Genomic DNA, 17446 nt, shown 5'->3' with positions numbered 1-17446 from the left:
CTGCTTTGTATGTCCGCGATTTGGACATTAAATAAGAAAAAAAAACAGCCTTGAATTGTGTATTGTAACTTGAATACCTTTTGTTTGTTGGAAAAACACACCAAAAGCTTTAATGACTCCTACTATAACGAAACCAAGGTGTGGCATGGCATGAGAAGCACCACTCTAAATGATATGGTGATATGGCTAGTGGGCAAATTAAACAGTGCAATTTAAAATGTTCACACCTATAATAAATTTTCACTGTCATCTGGTATTAACTCTCAAACTGACCTGATAGACTCCACATGTTTCCTAACTGATTCCTGCTGGATGACAAGTCATTATGGTCTGAAGCAAACCATTTCACCTTGGTCTTATTCCTCCCTTTATAATATGTCACAGAAAAGAAACTGTCCAATGTCCAAATGTGAGTCTAGATATAATATTTTGAATAGAATTGCACTTTCCACTGATGGTCAATCTGACGTGTATAATGGCTGATTTTAACTCTTTAAGGTCAGAAAATGTGAGGCTATATGAATAAATGTTCTTTTTTAGTTTCCTATGTTAACACGCAACAGTTCTCTGGGTTTGATGAATCACATCATATGTTTGTGCAAGGTTTATCAGTGATCATATTTACATTAAAGGACATCCGTGTCCCTCTTAGTGTCCTCTCAGGACCTTCACATCTGGCGAACAACCAAGTCATTTTTTGGAGTCCTGGAAGGCATCTGTTAGAGATAATAAAAAGTAACGTCACTGAGGGGAATACATTTCAACAAAGCAACTAAAATGACATATTGCGGGTAATAAAGCCCGCTTATTATCATATACACTTTTTCCTTGCATTACACTTACAAACTGTAAATAATTTCCTTCATTTTCATGTGTCAGATTTAAAAAAAAAACTAAAAATTGTCCAGTAGAAGTTTAAATTAATAAAGTTTAAGAGGCCTGATGGGCAGCAAGCTAACTCTCTGGGCTCTGGGTTCCTGCTAAACCACAGATTAGACAGTTTATGACATTCTTGGGGGTGTTTTACTCAGGGCAGAGGGCCCCACAATTTACAGGGATTATATAGCGTGCTTATATTTAGGTATGCACATAATGAGCATGGGTTAGGGAGAGCAAGGAGACGCATTAGTGCCATGCAGGAGCTAATCCAGTGGGAAGTGGCAAGGAATGGGGCTAAAAGGGAGCTACTTTCAAAACAAACATGGCCAAAGAACCAAACACCTCCACTTAATCGACATTCATAGGGGTTAGATTTGGTCCAGGGGCCGAGAGTTCAGGTAGTGTCACTTAAACACTCACTGATCTCATGTGCTAGTAACTGATGACATGATAATCTGGTAAAGCAGAGCAAAAAAAAAAAAAAGGTACAGGTATTGAGTTTGGTTTAAAACAAACACACAATATGCCTGAAAAGTAGGAATTGCTGAGAATTTCAAAGAAATTGGGCAGAAATTATTGATGGACAATAAGTATCCTGAGGAAGCAGGAATCACCTCACTAGAAGTGTTCTAAGGCGTTGGTTGAAGGTAAGATCACTGAATTCTTGTAAAAATTCTTGAGGAAACATTCTTCTGATGTTGAAAAACAAATAGAGGTGGTAGCTTAAAGCTGAATTTCCAGTCCATTCATTTTAACTAGGGTCAAATCTCATTATGGTCAATGAGAAATTTCCTCATTCACCAACATTAGGGTTCATTTGCAAAAAAACACTCACCGGTTAAGCAACACTGTGAGACTGACCTCTTGCTCTGGAAGTACCGATTGTTGTTGCTTGGGATTTGTTTGCATAGTGAACAAATGCAATGAGCAGAGTAGGAGGGATGCTGTGTTGCTTCAGGTGCTGGTGAGGTGATGAAATATGATCCAGGAAGGCTGGACCTAGTAATAGATCCATGAGTTTGAAGGTTTATCAGATGTCAAAGCACTACACAGTATTATATAAAACAAAGAAGAATTTTACGTCCATCTTCAAAGTCATTCTCTACATTTTATCAGTAATTTAATGCAAATCTCACCCTAAGCTTGGGCAGAATTATGCACCTTTATGCACTGATGGGCTATCCGCATTCCTGTAATAACTCTTGTGCAGTAAAAATTTGGTTTGAATCTCAAAGGAAAGTTTCAAGAATTGTTTTTAATGTTAATGTTTTCTTGTCAACTATGATCAAAACTCTCCCTAACCTAACCCGACTGCTTAAGTTGTGCAACTCTACTGGTTAGTTACCCTTTTCCCTTGACAGATTCATTTGCTATTGTTACACAATCTTTTGGCAATAAAACTCATTTATCGTATTGACCTCATTAGTGAGCTTATCTCTTATCTAGAAAATGTTATTTTCTCCAGGGCTCCTAAATGCCTATCTACGCTTAATTTAACAGATGAAATTACTGCACACGTCTTCAAAGTGCCATTTTATTCATGAGGATGAATATCTGCTCGTCTCTCTGTCACGAAAAGCGTGCAGGAATTTCTGATTTCTCTGTTCTGTGTTCAGTTACATTCTGCAGGGCTTCTTATTAGATGTGTATTAACTTGCTGCACAAAAAACATGGAAAACTTATGTCACCTAATTAAAACGTTTGAAAACACAGCATTCACAACACAGCAACCTTTTGCTTATTTTATATAAAAACAATATAATTTGAAAATAAATATGCTTTACTGTTTTACATTGACACAGAAAACATGTTAATAGTGAAGTAGAGACAAAGAGGGCTAATAACGAGGGCTCTAAGACTGATGGCAGATGGTTATCCAAATTGAAAATGGCGATGGTGTCGTGCTAGTGTATGCTGAGCTGATAGCAGTAGTTTATTATTTAGGACAAAAACGCAGATCTGCTAAGGTACTTAAATACTTAAATACAATTAACTAACACCTACATACATTCATACACACACAAGTACACAAACACAAAGATACACGCAAGTTAAAATTCTACACAGCACCCGTACTCTTTGAAAAGAGGGGTGTCAAAGATCCAGAGGAGATATCAGTACATTAATACAAATGATCCATTTAGGGAATGTTAACAAATCATTTTCGATTTTTTTTTTTTTTTTTTAATGTCTTTTTTTTTTCCTTTTTAGTTGCTGTTTTGTAGAAAAGCACAGAGAGCCTCCATGCTGAGAGGAGCCATCAGTGACCTTACACAATAGGGAGGAGCCACAGGTATATAACACTGCACATATAAATAGACCAAATTAAATATGGGTAGAAGACTGAATACTGAATACTCTATAACATTATAAATTATCTAGAATGGAGAAAATGGACTATGGCGTAAAGAGATATTACGTATATACAAGTTCAGAGGAGAAGATATGCAATCAAAGATTCTGTATTACTAGTTTGACAATCCCTCCTCTTGAAAATGGAAACAAAAATAATTTAACAAGCACTCGAAAGATTTCTCAGTATGTTTTGTCAGGCACGTTTTTTTTTTTTTTTTTTTTTTTTTTTTTCAGATGGAATCAAACTACAGTATAGGATGTTTTCAGTGGTTTTCATGTTGGACATACTGTAGCAAAACATTAAATGCTATTATTGATGACAAGTATCCCTTTGGAAGTACAGGGCACTCCAGAGTCTCTTCTCCTGAAAGCTGATCACAATAACGAAAATATCGTCCATATCAGTCCTGCAATGTCCTTAGAAGAAAAGAAGCACTATCACGATGAGGCAGATTCAAGATCTCCGTCAGCTGTTCCACACATCTGTCTGCTTTAATCCAAAAGCAAAAATACACATCAACCGACCAAAAGGAAAGGAGAGCACTCCCAATGTCCTCTTCAGCCTCACCCGTTGTTTTAGCAGTTAAATATGTCTTAGATTGAGAGTTTTTGCAGTTTATGATTTACACACAGTAGACTCATCTCCAGTGAAGTAATTGCATATAAAGAACTGACAACAAGAGTACACCTGCATTGCAAGCCTGTTAGAAATGCAAAACCACATGGTGCCTAATTGCTTTTTGTCAAATGGTGGGTTTAGTTATTTGTTTCTGTAGCAGCATAACAATTTATTTTTTATCATGGTCTATATACACACAGATATACAGTGGGAAACTTCAGTTCAGTCTTTCTTTTTGTTCTCTCTCAGTCAGTCTGAGGGGAATGCTTTCCACAGAAAAGAAGAGCTTACGGTTCCAAGGTCAAAGTGCTGTGCTGTGAAATATCTCTAGAATATTCCTTCATCTTGTACATCTGCTGCTGTCACCTCTCTCATCTTCTTGGCTTGTCACATCTAAACAAAGAGCAAAAGGAAAATGTCAGAGATATTAACTCTGCAATTTGGTTCAGACATACACAAACACAGTTATCTTAGCTTAGACCAGAAGCAGGAGGAACAGCTGACCTGCGTCTGTTTAAAGGTAAGAAACATCCCTACCACTATTGCTTTTTTCTTTTTTTGTTTCCAAAAGTTAATATATACTTTTAAAAATGGAAGTATCCATGTATAAAAAAGTACCACATGGCCTTATTATTAGAAATCTCAATGTTATTTTGTTTTATTCTTTAACTCCTGTGTCAGAATCCATAAGTTAGCTGGTTTCTCTAAAGTGACAGCACTTACTTGCAGGTCCTCTCGTTGAGCTCTAGTTGGCGTTCTTTACAGTGTTCGTCTGTGTGTTTGCAGGAGCACCGACACGTTGCTGGATCCTGAACGAACAAACGCTTTCTCCTGTCGGAGCATTGATCACAACATGGCTCACAAACACTGGACAGAGAAAGACAGACAGAGACAGGGAGGAAGAAGGAGAAAGGCAGGTTATCACAGTGCACTATGACCCTCCATGAGAAAGGTCAACCCTCAGGTCATCCCCTTTCATGTGCTCCAGTCTGCTCATCCAAGCCACCGCCCCTTGCATTGCTAGTTACACTTGGTTGACATTGCAAACAGAGGCAAGATCTTAAGCTGTAAAATTACTCTCCTGCAAGCCCCCCGACTGCTCCCTCATTGATTGGACCGCTCATAAATGCCTTGTACGTATTAGACATGCAGTGAGCAAAGCTCTGGACCAACCCATGCAACACAAAACAACACATACTGGTTTTGAACTGTGAGCACACTTCTTGCTCGCACTCTTACAAATGTCGATAAAGAAGACTCAAGGGTCTGCTTGGTGCGCCATTAAGAAAGATTTCATTTTATTGAGTGACAGAGTGTTACCCGCAACGAGACATGAAAAATCAGAACAGAGGCTGAAAGTGGTTTAAAAGGCATTTCTTAGCAGAGAGGGGAGAATGGAAAGATGATGGCTCAGATACTGCACTGACATCTCCATAAACACATTATAAAAGGAACACAAAGACATGTATTCTTTCACAGTAGGTCTATACAAGAAACATGAGATCATCTTTATATTATTGTTGAATAAAATATAGTTGCTTTTTGTGTGGTTTCAGAGACAAAAGCAGGAAAACAAAGACACAAAAACAGCACTTCCTTAACAATTTGCTGGTTTACAAATCCCCCCAAGCAAAAGAAAAAAGAGGAAACAGATAGCCATCACTCATATCTTCACATTACATAAAAAAATACCAGCACTACGCATAAGATAGCAAAACCTGTTTGTAAAGATGAAAAGACGAGGAGTAAAAAGGAGACAGGTACGAGACACAGCAATGCGGCACAGACTCAACACCGAACACAGGACCATGATTACAATCCTGGTGATCCCAGTACAGATACCAGAAAAGTAGGAGCCAGCCTGCAAAGCCATGCTGGTGGAGCTGTGATCTGTTTCAACAGAAGGTTCAAGTTACAGCTAACAGCTGATCTAAGATCTGTTTATTTCAGCTTCTTTAAACGTGTCTATTATCGATCATCTGTCAAGATGTTAGGAGCAACTTGTACCTGAGATTTCTACAGTTTTTTTTTTTCTTGCTGTGGATACGCTGCTGTATCTCATCCCAGACATCATTCCAGTCTCAGCTATAAGGAGTGACATTCTTGTGAACATTGTGCTGGTGAGATTAGATAGGGAGTGTCAGGGGTCATGGTTATTGTTCGTTTCTGCAGGATATGGATAGGAGGTCTGCTGGATCACTGTTATGTAAGGTTTTGCTATAGCTATGTTAGCAAAACAAGTTAGGGAACACTGATGCTCTGAATCTTTAAAATTATGACTGACAAGTTAGAACAATGCATAGAAGCAACATGCTAATTGGTGTGGTTAACGGGAGGGGGGTGGACAAATGAAATGGTGTGGATTAAAATGGGCAAAAGAGCTCCTCCCAGATAAGTTTAACCATTAAAAGCGCAACACTCAGGTGCAGGTAAGTAGAGAAGGCGGAGCTGACATACGCATCGTGAATTGTTTTGTCACGGTTTTTCTTTCGTTTTCTCTTTTGGCCTTTACCCTTGCCTTTCCGGGATTTTCTGCAAGAGAAAGAGGACAACAACGCAGAGAGACGTCTGAGAGAGAGAAGGATCGATGGGTTAGCTGCTGATGATGTTTAGAAAATTTTAAACTGATGATTGCCAAAACCAGGATTCATTAATAGCAATCCCTTTATGATTTCTATAAGTCAAAGAGCCAAACACGCATTCATGCAGGTTATTCTTTAATTTGATTATTACCGTTTATTTTCTTTGGGGTAGTAATTTGTTATGCTATGAGAAAAGCATCAGATGGTGGATGTCTGTGTGCCATACACAAAGTGTTGAAAAATGACCTTTTCTAAAGCTGAAGCAGCAGCTGAGATGTGTCCAGATTTGTAAAGACATGCCCACAGTAATGCAGCTATACTATACTAGGTTTCTGCACATCCTGTAGTTTGTGAATGTGGTGAATATCAAATGTTCCATGAGAAAAAATGCTTTGGTTAAAAAAAAAAAAAAAAAAAGAAAAACTTTTTTTTTTTTTTTTGTAAAGCAAACAATGATTCTGCAGAGTGTAGTCTGAATAGTTTGATGTTTGGCTCAAGCAGATGTTCTGAAATTTCCCACATGGTCAGAGGACAATAAACTTGGACTTCCCCAAAACTGGAGCTTTCAAATTATCTGGGTCAAGTCTTTATGGCTGATTCAACTTGTTTTTGAGACCACGACACAATGGGAACAAACTGGTGTATGCTTAGAAAGCATGCACCTGGAGCTTCACAGGTGCAGGCTGGATTAAAATATCTCTAATACAACCTATGTTCCAAAAGCTTTTGCAGTGTAAGACATATGTAACTATACTGGAAAACAATGCTGATGACACATACATATAATATTGATGTTCTTGTATATACAATACTGAAAATCAGTAGTAAAGATCTAGCAGTACACTGTATAAATAAATATTTTAGATGGTTTCTGTACACACACATCATTGGATCAGACATTAATCTGTGATTTAGTCTCATATAGCATTAGTTCTTTTCTTTTTTTTTTTACTTGGTATCCAGTTTACATCTTCAGAAGTATTTTTCCATCAATAATAATGCACCAAACCATGCACATTTGTTCTGCCCATTTTCCTGTGGAAGCTACATTCAATTTCCTGCACAGGCTGTGTAAGTAGGCAGCTCAGTCCAGTTGGATATTTCATTTAAATGTTGTTTTCCTCTGAAGAAACAGGACCTCCTACTGGATAACAAGTAAAAACTAGACCAGTCTGCAACCATGCTAGCGGCTCTGCGAAGCTCAGCTTAGAAACAGTGCAGCTTTAAGGTGATTGTTAACTGCAGGCTCACATTAAATAATGAGGACTGATTGCAAAGTATAGCTGCGGCTGTAGGTATATGGCCATAAACCAAAAAACTTCTTACTTATCAGAGGTCAGGCTATTACAATTTATCATCTGCAGACTAACAATGTGTGTCCGTCCTATAGCTGAGGACATAAATGGGGCTATGTCAGACTCAGGTGAGATTCAGTGATACAAATTACACAATTCATTGAGGAACAGGATGAAACAAGCATGTTGTAAATCCAACAATTTCGTCTTTTCATTCTTGAATACCCTTTTTCACAATAAAAGTTGAACTTAACTAATTTCACAATTTAACTGAATGACTCATCATGACAGACCCATAGACCCACCTCATGCTACGCAGAGACCATTGGCCCACATTAAAACTGACATGAAAGTATAAAAACATCAGAAACAGGAGGTGAATGACCCCAAGGCCTTCAATTGTAGAAGCATGTCAAAGACTCATAAACACTTAAAACAAGGTTAAAACTGACCCCTTATCTATATGACAGACAATGACAGACAATGTATTAAACCAAAACACAACCAACAACCCAGCAATAAAGAAATATTAACAACAAGGAGGATTAAAGAGTTTTAATGGCCCTTAGCACACTGACTTCTGTTCTTCACTTAAGATGGTCATAAACAGGAATATTAACAGGTCTTCAAAAACACTGTTATCTATATTAGTGTAGCCAGGAACTGGACTAACAAAGGGTCAGTAGGATGTAAACAGCAAAGAAGAAAAGAAAAGGAACGTGAGATAGAAAGGGGAGGAAAGGTGTAGAGGACAGATATAATGAGGGCAAAGACCTCAACAGGTGTCATTCATTCACCTGAGTGCATTCAGTTGGTATTCACCATGTTTCTGAGAGCTGCTAATCTCAGCATAACATGATCTCATGTAGTAGCTTGTCTGCTCGGGTTTTAATGAAACATTATCATTGTCAGGTGTTTTGTGTGTGCCTGAGTGTGTGAAAGAAAATGGAGAAGGGAGAGAGGAAAATAACAGATCAATCGAGTACCAAAGAGACTAGGATGACTTAGAGTAAGATTTTGTTTGCAGCAAAAAACAGCAAAAAAACAAGAAAAAAAAAAAAAAAAAAAAAGATCAAATCTCCGTTGTAAAACCCAATCTCCATGCAGAAAGAGTGCTGTACTCACTTTTCTTTCGTCTCTTTCACTTCTTTCTTTAACCTGAAAGGCAGGAACAAAACAAATGACATTAGATCACAGCCTTCTGTTGTTTCCCTGTAAACAGATACATATCACGATCATCAGAGACCAAATGGCTCATTATCAGCATGGGTGGGCTCACATCAATCTTTTCAAATCACGTTACATCATCGTCCTTTACCAGAACCTGTGATAAAATTGGCTTTCACTTTCAAATGCCTGGCTTAATAAATGAACCAGATTTGTTGAGACATAATGCTGTGTACCCAGGCGCACAAAGGGGTGTGTTCACTGACTGACACACACACACACACACATACAAACACAACTACAAAAGCAGGTTGTTAGGTTTGTTTCACTTCCCGTCCCTTTGACCATGACAGTGAAGCAATAAATCTGCTGGCACACTCCAGAAGCAACAGTTAGCCAGAAGTGTTGGGAAAAATTGCGTCATTCAAGAAGCTCATGGAAACATGGCCAAGTTTCTATTTGACCGAGTGGCAGAACTCAACGTAAAAATGCTGAACAAAACTGATGGGCATGAGGATGTGCGTGTAAACAGTTAAATGAAATGTCTGACAATCACTTATTAGCTCATTCATACCATATGCACTACTGTAAAACATCTGCACTGAAATCAGTGTCAGTAACTGCAGAGGTGAAAGGTAGCAGCAATACCAGAAGGTAAATGTATGTATGCATTTGGTTAAAGGTATAATCCTTAAGCTTTATATGTAAACACTACCTTTACTATTACTATTTGATGTTATTATATAGTAGTATTTATTGTTAGTGGTAGCGTCTGCCAAGACACACACACACACAAGAGATTCAAGGAAAGCGATGCAGCGATGAAATACAGTATTAGTGTTTGTATTTCTATCTCTGTATCAGCCTCACTGTTTACTCTCCTAAAGTTGTGTCAGAGCTGTATTAACTTACTGCTAATAGTAGTAATTGTAGTAATTACATAAATTGGAAAGAATACAAGTACCTCAAAATGTCAGATTTAATGTATTTAGTTTCTTTGCACTACTGATCTTGTGTCATGTTACATATTTGTGTTACTATTTGGAAAATGTTATCAGTTTGACAGTGATGTAGTGCAGATCTGTTAATAGCACTGAAGGTCTGTGTTTCATTTTCCAAACACAAAAGTCACATATTTAAATCTGTTAATTAAACAGATTTATTACGGCCTCTATTTTTTATAGGAAAGCTTAAAGTTTATAGGTGTACCTAAAGGATTTTACAGTTTTTATTGAGTGGTCATAAAGAGCAATAAGCAGTGGAGCATTAAGTTTAAGGAGACAATTGTTTATTTAGAGTTTGTCTAGTACAGAGGGAACAAGGCACCAACGTATTTTCGATTTGATATCTCAGAAAAGAGGCATGAAGGGACAGCTGATGTTGGCCCTCGGTCAATAGTCTTTCCTGGATTGTTTGTTTGCACGGTAGATTTCCCTTAAACGTGGAAGGATGATGCATGTCCCCGCTGTACTGCTGTGTCACTGTTACTCATTCATCTCCAACAGTGCTTAACTCTGAGCCATTATATTAATCTGATTTTGATAAAAGACCAGCATACAGCTCACCACTCCAGCTTTCAACAGAGGCCACAAAGAACAAGGAAAGGTGGCATGTTTGTTGATGACTGGCCCAGAGAGTCATCATTTACTACATCATTTGTTGCAGATAATAATTCTGTTATGTGAGACAAGCTCAAAGCCATGAAAATGAGAGAAAACAATTAAGCATGATTGATCCACGTTTAGGTGATTGCACTTGTCTGTCAACAGGCTTTAACAGAATTGATTAGAAATACTTTTGCTGTCTTGCTAAACAAGAAAGAAATTATAACATGAGCCATAAAATGCACAAATATGTGGCCACCAAACGTCAGCTCAGTCAGAGGAAACCACCTGACTGTGACTAGAGGCCACAATGAGGACACACAGTACTTATCTCGGAGATCAATAACTAAAGCTATCACACCTATGTAGTTCCAGGAATGACCTCTGCATGCCACAAAAGGAAAACAAATGATTAGATGCCATTGCAGTCACACAAATGTATCTGCTTTACATGTGCAGTGTGATTAAATGACGATAAACTAAAGCAGCAAGGAGGATGTATGCTGGGATATGATTTAAGATCTGTGATGGGAAAGAAGCAGAGATAAGATATGAACCTACCTGAAATGGATCAGTTAAATATGTCAGAGGTAAACTGAGAGAAATAACTTTACATGACCTATGCTCAGCATTGGCACAGTGGTTTGTGTTTTAGTGTTATAGTTGGGTAGTGTGTGTGTGTGTGTGTGTGTGTGTTCAGTTTCTTACCTACACTCACATGCGCTGTGTTCTGTAAAACTCATGAAAATATCATTTTGTTGCCTGTGGGGTTTTATTCTTTTAATCTGTAAAACAAAAAGAGAAGTGATCAGAGTTGAATGAAACACATGTTGACCTCTAGCATTTCTACATACCCTACTGGTTTTATGCAATGAGTTACATCCACAACATTTACAAAATAAATTCAGACACGATGCTGACAGATGAGCATCAACAAAAGGTTACTTAGAAAGGTCAACATGTGCAGTGCCACACCAGAGGAAAACCAATCTACTTCTGTATTAAGGGTAAAATTTCACCTTTAAGGGTCTTGTACGCAAAACCTGAGACAGGTTATCATGGGAGTTTCGGAAAAGCTCTGGGGTTTCCAGCCCCGTTCCATGGATGATTAGATGGTTCGGCAAATCAAGAGCTTGAAGGCACCAACTCTTGATCAGCTGAAAACATCTACTTTAATTTGTCGTGCGTGGTACGATGGGAAGTGGACTGAAAATAAGCAGGACTATGGGTCTCAAGATGTTAAAGTTGAAATGCTCAACATGCCGTTATAATGTCACAGATTATCAAATCGAACAGTAACCAGGAGCAATATAACAAAGTGGAAAAACTTCACCCTTCATGAGAATTTTTTTTTTTTTTTTTTTTTTTTTTTAAATCAAGAGCAGACGCTTCAGTAGTGCACAGCTTTTCTCTTTGCTTTTTCACCAGACTCTCAAAGGAGCAGAGGTAAAAGTTAAAAAACAGGCACCTCTTTCCCATGCAGAGACAGAAATCATTTTTGGCCAAAGGTCACACCTGAGGAGCCTTTAATCTAACTGCACTTGGACTTATACTAACCAGAAGGAGAGCCAATCAGAGGGACACCTACCCCCCACCTCTGTGAACACCACTGCACAAGAAAAAAAAACAAAACAAAACAAAAAAAAAAAACCCAAAGAATGGCTGCTGACCTCCATCGTAATGTTATAGCTGGATGTCGGCGTGCACTGCAGCGTCTCGTCATTGCAGCAGCCGGCGCAGCGTCTCAACACCACACAGGACGGGATGAAGATGTGTTCCACCTCTTCCGGATACTCCTGCAGAATCTCCACCAGCAGCTCCCGAGGCTGACACAAACTCTTGTTGTACACCTCCATTAAAGGGATCACTGTGGGACAGAGGCACAGCAAGAGTGGTTACAAAATGGCAGCGAAGCTCTAGACTAAACCATTGACTGCTGAATATTATTGTGCTGTAACAATAACAGGCGACTAAAAAGAGACTTGAATTTAAAAAAAAAAAAAGCTGGCAGGCTCACAGGGGAGTCAGTGAAAGAGAAGAAATATATACACACATCCACACACACGTTTTACATTATTCAATTGAGAAGCACTTAGTACTCTATCTACAAATCTGTAGCTCTATTTCTGCTGCATTATGATTTAGCTCATCTACAGCTGTACAATGCCTCAAGCCTTTTCTTTTTTCACCTTCAGTCTGAACCCCCTCCCCCACCCCCACCCCTGGACCCTCTCACCCCATCCCCTTCACCCTTTGCAAGAGAGCTGCTCTTAGGAAAGATATTAGCGCGCGCACACACACACACACACACACACACACACACACACAGACGACACCTCCGAAATATCACTCACTGAGAGCATTAGAGAGTTTAAAACAACCCCCTGCCTGACAGCCCACTGGGAAGCCAAACCAAACATATTGGGCCTGAACAGTATCATGAAGTTCAGCTTCTGATTGTCCAAATTAGATTGGGCAATGCTGGGATTGTGCAAAATCAAGTCGTGGGCCAAGAGGGTGAAATTCCATTGTATAAAAGAGTCTGGCCACCATAACATTTACCCCGCTTAACCTCAAACAAGAAGGAATGCTGTACAAATGGACAGCTGAGTGTTAAGAGTGAAATTGCTCTCAATTACAAAAAGTTAAAAGAGTTGGGGGGGTGATACATCTGGACAGAGTCAAACGACAAAGTTGTCCACTAGGAGGCGATAATTTCCCTTTAATGCCAAAGTGAACCTCAAACCAGCCCTTTTCTATCTGGCCCTGTGCCAGCCAGGGACCCCGATGCAGCCTGTATTCCCACGGTGCCCTGCGGGAAACCTACCGTCATGTGGACCTCTTTCTGTTTCCTTCGGTATGTGGGCACTCTGCAAGAAGAAAAGAAAAAAGACAATCTGTTAGTTACAGTAGGTTGTGCAAGAACTCAGGAAAAGCACTGCCCATGCTTCTTATCCATAATTGCGCAAAAAATATATCTGCGTTATGACATTTCTGGTGACCCCAGCCAGCATATGAAAAACCACATCATGTATCTTATTTTGGTCTAGCCTATGGATAGTATGAGGGGCTATATCCTACAGCACCTCGTGGCTGTCACGTTTTTAAGGAAAAGTCAAGTCCATAAATAAAACAAAATAAAAATGTATCATAATTCTGAAATAATTCAAACCATGTGACTCCTTAATGAAGTTGTGTGTATGATAATTGCCATGTTGCCAAGTATGTGTTGTGTATTAAGCCTTATATGGCTAAATATTTTACCGGAGACATTACAAATCAGCTACGTGGCAAAACGTCAGAAACTGTCGAATTGCTGTGGTGGTTTTGTTTCAGTTACCAAACCTTTAATATGTGCCTCCACTGCCTCTGGGCAACACGGATTAATAACTGTTTCCATTAAACCGGTAAGAATTTCAGCCGGGTACTTTCTCTCACAGGGGGTAGCAGTCACCACACCAGTCGGACCACAAAGGATTTTGGCAACTTTCCATTTGTGCGCGTTTTACGCACAACTTTCCCCTCGCCTTCACACACACACACACACACACACACACACACGCCTAACCGCGCGCCCCCTTGTCTCCCTCTCTCCCTTTTTTCCCCAATGACAAGCGCGCTCAAATTCGTGCAATATCGCGCCATTACGTTGTGAAAGCCGGTCCTATAGCACCGGTATGTCAGTCAGGCGTTTTGATAAGAAGAGTAGAATATCTTTCCTATCCCTAAATGAAAAGGTAAAAACATGTCTGTGTGCAGTCTCCAATCCCTTTCTGTGGCGTCAGAGGGTCCTACATGTGGGGCCGTGGGACCCCAGTCCTCTAAAACAATATGTGCAATTCAGGGATGTGTGTCAGGCTGCGAACACAAGCCCTTAAACTAAGTGATGATGGGCCAGTCAGTCATCGGGATACTACTCCGCGCTGACTGGGTGGATTAACTGCTATTAAATCAACCACTTACTTCAATGAATACTTAATTGGATTCCGCAGAGGTTTATGTTCAGTTCTGTAACATGCCCGGAGAGGAACTATGCTGCAGCATAAACCATTTTCCTCCTTTGAAGTGGCAAACTCCTATTAGAAATCATTCCTAAAAATCCAATGATGTTGTTGGAAAATATGCAGCCTCAAGCTGAAGTCATGTGTTGCTCTATTTTTTTTTACCCTGAAACCTTTGCTCACAGCCTCCCTGAACACGTTACACTCGATTAATGATTATATGGGAAACGATTTACAGTGCGCTCTTAAACAGCCATTTAAATTCTCCAGTCGAACTGATTAATATGTGAAGTTGTGTTTGTTTTGTTTTGTCCCGAAACTGTTCAATTTCACTATGAAAACTGGTGCCTCCTCTTATGAAACGTGCTAATCAAAAGCGTAGTCTCAGTCTCAGGAGTGAACCTGCTCTTATGTCCTAATTCAGAATGGAGCCACTGCGCCTTTAAAGCGTAATAATATCTCCAAGGTGGTTTTAGAGCAGGCCTGCGACCACCCAGCGTCAAACTTAACAATATTATTGAAAAATCATCACATTTGCAACATAAAAAAGGCATCACCCGCGAGTGTGCGGGCTAGGTTTGTGGTGTCGGCTATGCGTAATGGTTTGAATCTCTCCAGAGCCACTAAACATTTGAGCTTGTTTAAACATGAGCGATGACCTAGCCAGGGGAAAGGCAAGGACGAGCCACACATTAATGACCCGCAAGTACATGACGCAGAATAGAGGTTGATTAATGCTTTTTGATATTCTGGAAGAGTAGACTCACCTTGACAGCTGACAGCGTCAAAAATAATAGTGTCAAACTGTCAATAAAGTTCATGGTGTTGGAAATCCAATCCAAGGACAAGCGACGTTTTAAAATCCAACAGGCCAATGAGGCTAGTTGTTCTTCAATCTGAAGTTTACAACAAATACAACAATACAAGTGGACCGGCTAAAACTTCTCTAAATAAGTGGTAGGGGGGTGTAATGGCAAATCCATGTTGGTCCCAGGGTCGGAGCATACAATCCTTTGCGCATAACTTCTTCCTTCTCAACTGTTGCCAATGATTTTCAAGATATCCAGAAACACAAAAATCCAAGACGCACAGCGTGTCACATTGTTCCGCAGCAGACCTTTATTTTCTTGCAAGGGAGTAGCAATCCACATTACAAAAATAATCCCATGCTTGTTGCGCCAGCCGTCTCCAAGTATCTGTCCATTGGAAACTTGTGATCTACTCCTATGTGCAACTTGAGCCCTTGGAGCACGACGACGTTCAGTTTAAAAAAAAAAAAAAAAAACAGCGCTGAGAGGCACTCGTCCTACAAAACTTTGTCTGTTTGCTCCGGCTGTTTAATTCCCTCTGTCACTGCGCACTAAGCAGGTCAGCTGCCTCCGTTAAGAGAGAACGCGTCTACCTCTTTTCTCAGGCTCTCCATACTGTGGTTCTGTAGTGATGGCTACAAGGACGTGGATGATTGGTGGATCACTGGAGCAGGGTAGGTGTGTCTTCTATGGGCTGATACGCAGCACTGCGCGCTCCTCCGAAGTCCTTTTCAAAAGTTTGTACCTATTAAATCGTCGGCTCATGTGACCACAACACCGGCGAGCGGTTAAAAGCAGCGCCGAGTTATTTCATTTATTTTTCACTTGAGAAAAAGAATAAATAAAGTCGTGACCGTTATGTTTTTTACTGAAACACCATCCGCCGTGTCCAAGCTTTTAATCCATTCACCTCCACATGTCATGCATCTTTTGTACAGCTTTGAAACGCTCTGTCAAGGATGGACAATCTATTAATATACAGCAACTATAGGCTATTTCGGGTTATTATAGTCGCACTTTATTGTTATACCGTTGCAGTAGAAAATGAAGTCCCTCAATAGGCTACTTCAGAACTCAGTCTTTGTGACGAAATTACTCTTAAACACATTCCTAGCTCACAAACGTAATAGAAAAATGACCTTGGATGCTCTTGTGCGTTTTAGCATTGAAGGTAATTACTTTCATGGCGGATGTTATGAAATATTGAATAAAAAAATGGTCACATGTGCATTCGCTCAGGCTGATGTAAGGTGAGTGCCACACCTTCTCATTTCCACTTGCCCTGGCGATATTAGGTCAAATATTTTCCAGTCCTCCAGTCAGCTGGGTTGTGCTCCAAATACGTCTGGTTTCCATGAAAGAGGAAACCCAACTTGCTGAATTAAGAGAGTAAGTGTGTGTCCGGACACGTAGGCTATAGCCTATAAGCTTATACGTGTATATGTGTGCGTGCTCCGTGCAACGTATCCGTCTCTGATCCGACGCGCGTCGCAAGTCATGAGTTGTTACGGCATCGCGCCGGTGTTCGTGCGCCACCACGCACACAATGATGGAAAATAGGAATCTGTGCGTCGTGACTTCCTCCCGGTCTCTCCAGTGTTAGAGAATGGCTTTTCTGTGTGATGCCCCATTCAGCAGAAGCCACCTGACCGGCGGAGGCTGACCACCGGTCAGGCTGTGTGTGTGTGTTTTTTTCCCCTCCGAACAACAGCTGAGATATCACGGCGAGAAAGAGGAGGGAATAAAGAGAAGAGGGAACGAGAGAGAGAGAGAGAGAGAGAAGAAATGATCAGGGATTCAAACAGTCTGATTGATAAAGGAAGTGACCATATAGTGACGTCGCTGATAATGATGATGATACCAAGAACAATATAGATTCAAAGCTTCTTCTCTCTAACGCTGGATGACTCGATATTCATATAATGTACTCAAGTAAAATAGCAACAGCCAATCATAAAAAACTGCATTAACACGTTTACATTAGTAAATGTTAAGTATTGTGCACAAAGCATGAAAAACCAAAGCACTACTCGTGATGTCAGTGGTTTATGACAGATTAACACTTTATTGTAGCTGCTTGAAGCTGAGCTACATGTAACTGTCTTCATTTTTAACCACCTGATCATATGTTGTCA

General features: G+C 39.9%; 1 protein-coding gene across 4 annotated transcripts; it reads right to left on the bottom strand.

Moving 5' to 3' along the window:
- Window positions 1-2399: 2399 nt before the first annotated feature.
- vegfab (vascular endothelial growth factor Ab) lies at window positions 2400-16782 on the bottom strand. 4 transcript variants are annotated; one of them, XR_003296317.2, is made up of 9 exons: window positions 15270-16782; window positions 13329-13371; window positions 12172-12368; window positions 11210-11286; window positions 8856-8888; window positions 6311-6385; window positions 4577-4720; window positions 4145-4246; window positions 2400-3724 (listed from the first exon to the last, which is right to left on the bottom strand). XR_003296317.2 is itself a non-coding variant. In XM_026318166.2 (8 exons), the coding sequence occupies exons 1-8, from the start codon at window positions 15321-15323 to the stop codon at window positions 4225-4227; spliced, it is 645 nt and encodes a 214-aa protein (XP_026173951.1). In that variant the 5' UTR covers window positions 15324-16780; the 3' UTR covers window positions 2400-4224. The 4 variants fall into 4 exon arrangements, 3 of the variants coding, with proteins under 3 accessions (XP_026173951.1, XP_026173953.1, XP_026173952.1); XM_026318166.2 differs by having other exon boundaries at window positions 2400-4246; window positions 15270-16780; XM_026318168.2 differs by lacking the exon at window positions 15270-16782 and adding an exon at window positions 13847-13979 and having other exon boundaries at window positions 2400-4246.
- Between the last annotated feature and the right edge of the window lie 664 nt (window positions 16783-17446).

Source organism: Mastacembelus armatus, chromosome 24, assembly GCF_900324485.2.
Source record: "Mastacembelus armatus chromosome 24, fMasArm1.2, whole genome shotgun sequence".
In the NCBI taxonomy this organism is placed as follows: Eukaryota; Metazoa; Chordata; class Actinopteri; order Synbranchiformes; family Mastacembelidae; genus Mastacembelus; species Mastacembelus armatus.
Note: the sequence above shows the minus strand (reverse complement) of the source record. Positions and strands in the feature narration are given on the sequence as shown.

Excerpts from the sequence above, each read along its gene's own strand:
- vegfab (XM_026318166.2), bottom strand. The coding sequence starts at position 15,323 with ATGAACTTTATTGACAGTTTGACACTATTATTTTTGACGCTGTCAGCT. Across the intron at positions 13,372-15,269 it reads TGACGCTGTCAGCTGTCAAG|AGTGCCCACATACCGAAGGA; the intron begins GTGAGTCTACTC and ends TTCTTCTTGCAG. Across the intron at positions 12,369-13,328 it reads AGAAAGAGGTCCACATGACG|TGATCCCTTTAATGGAGGTG; the intron begins GTAGGTTTCCCG and ends TCTGTCCCACAG.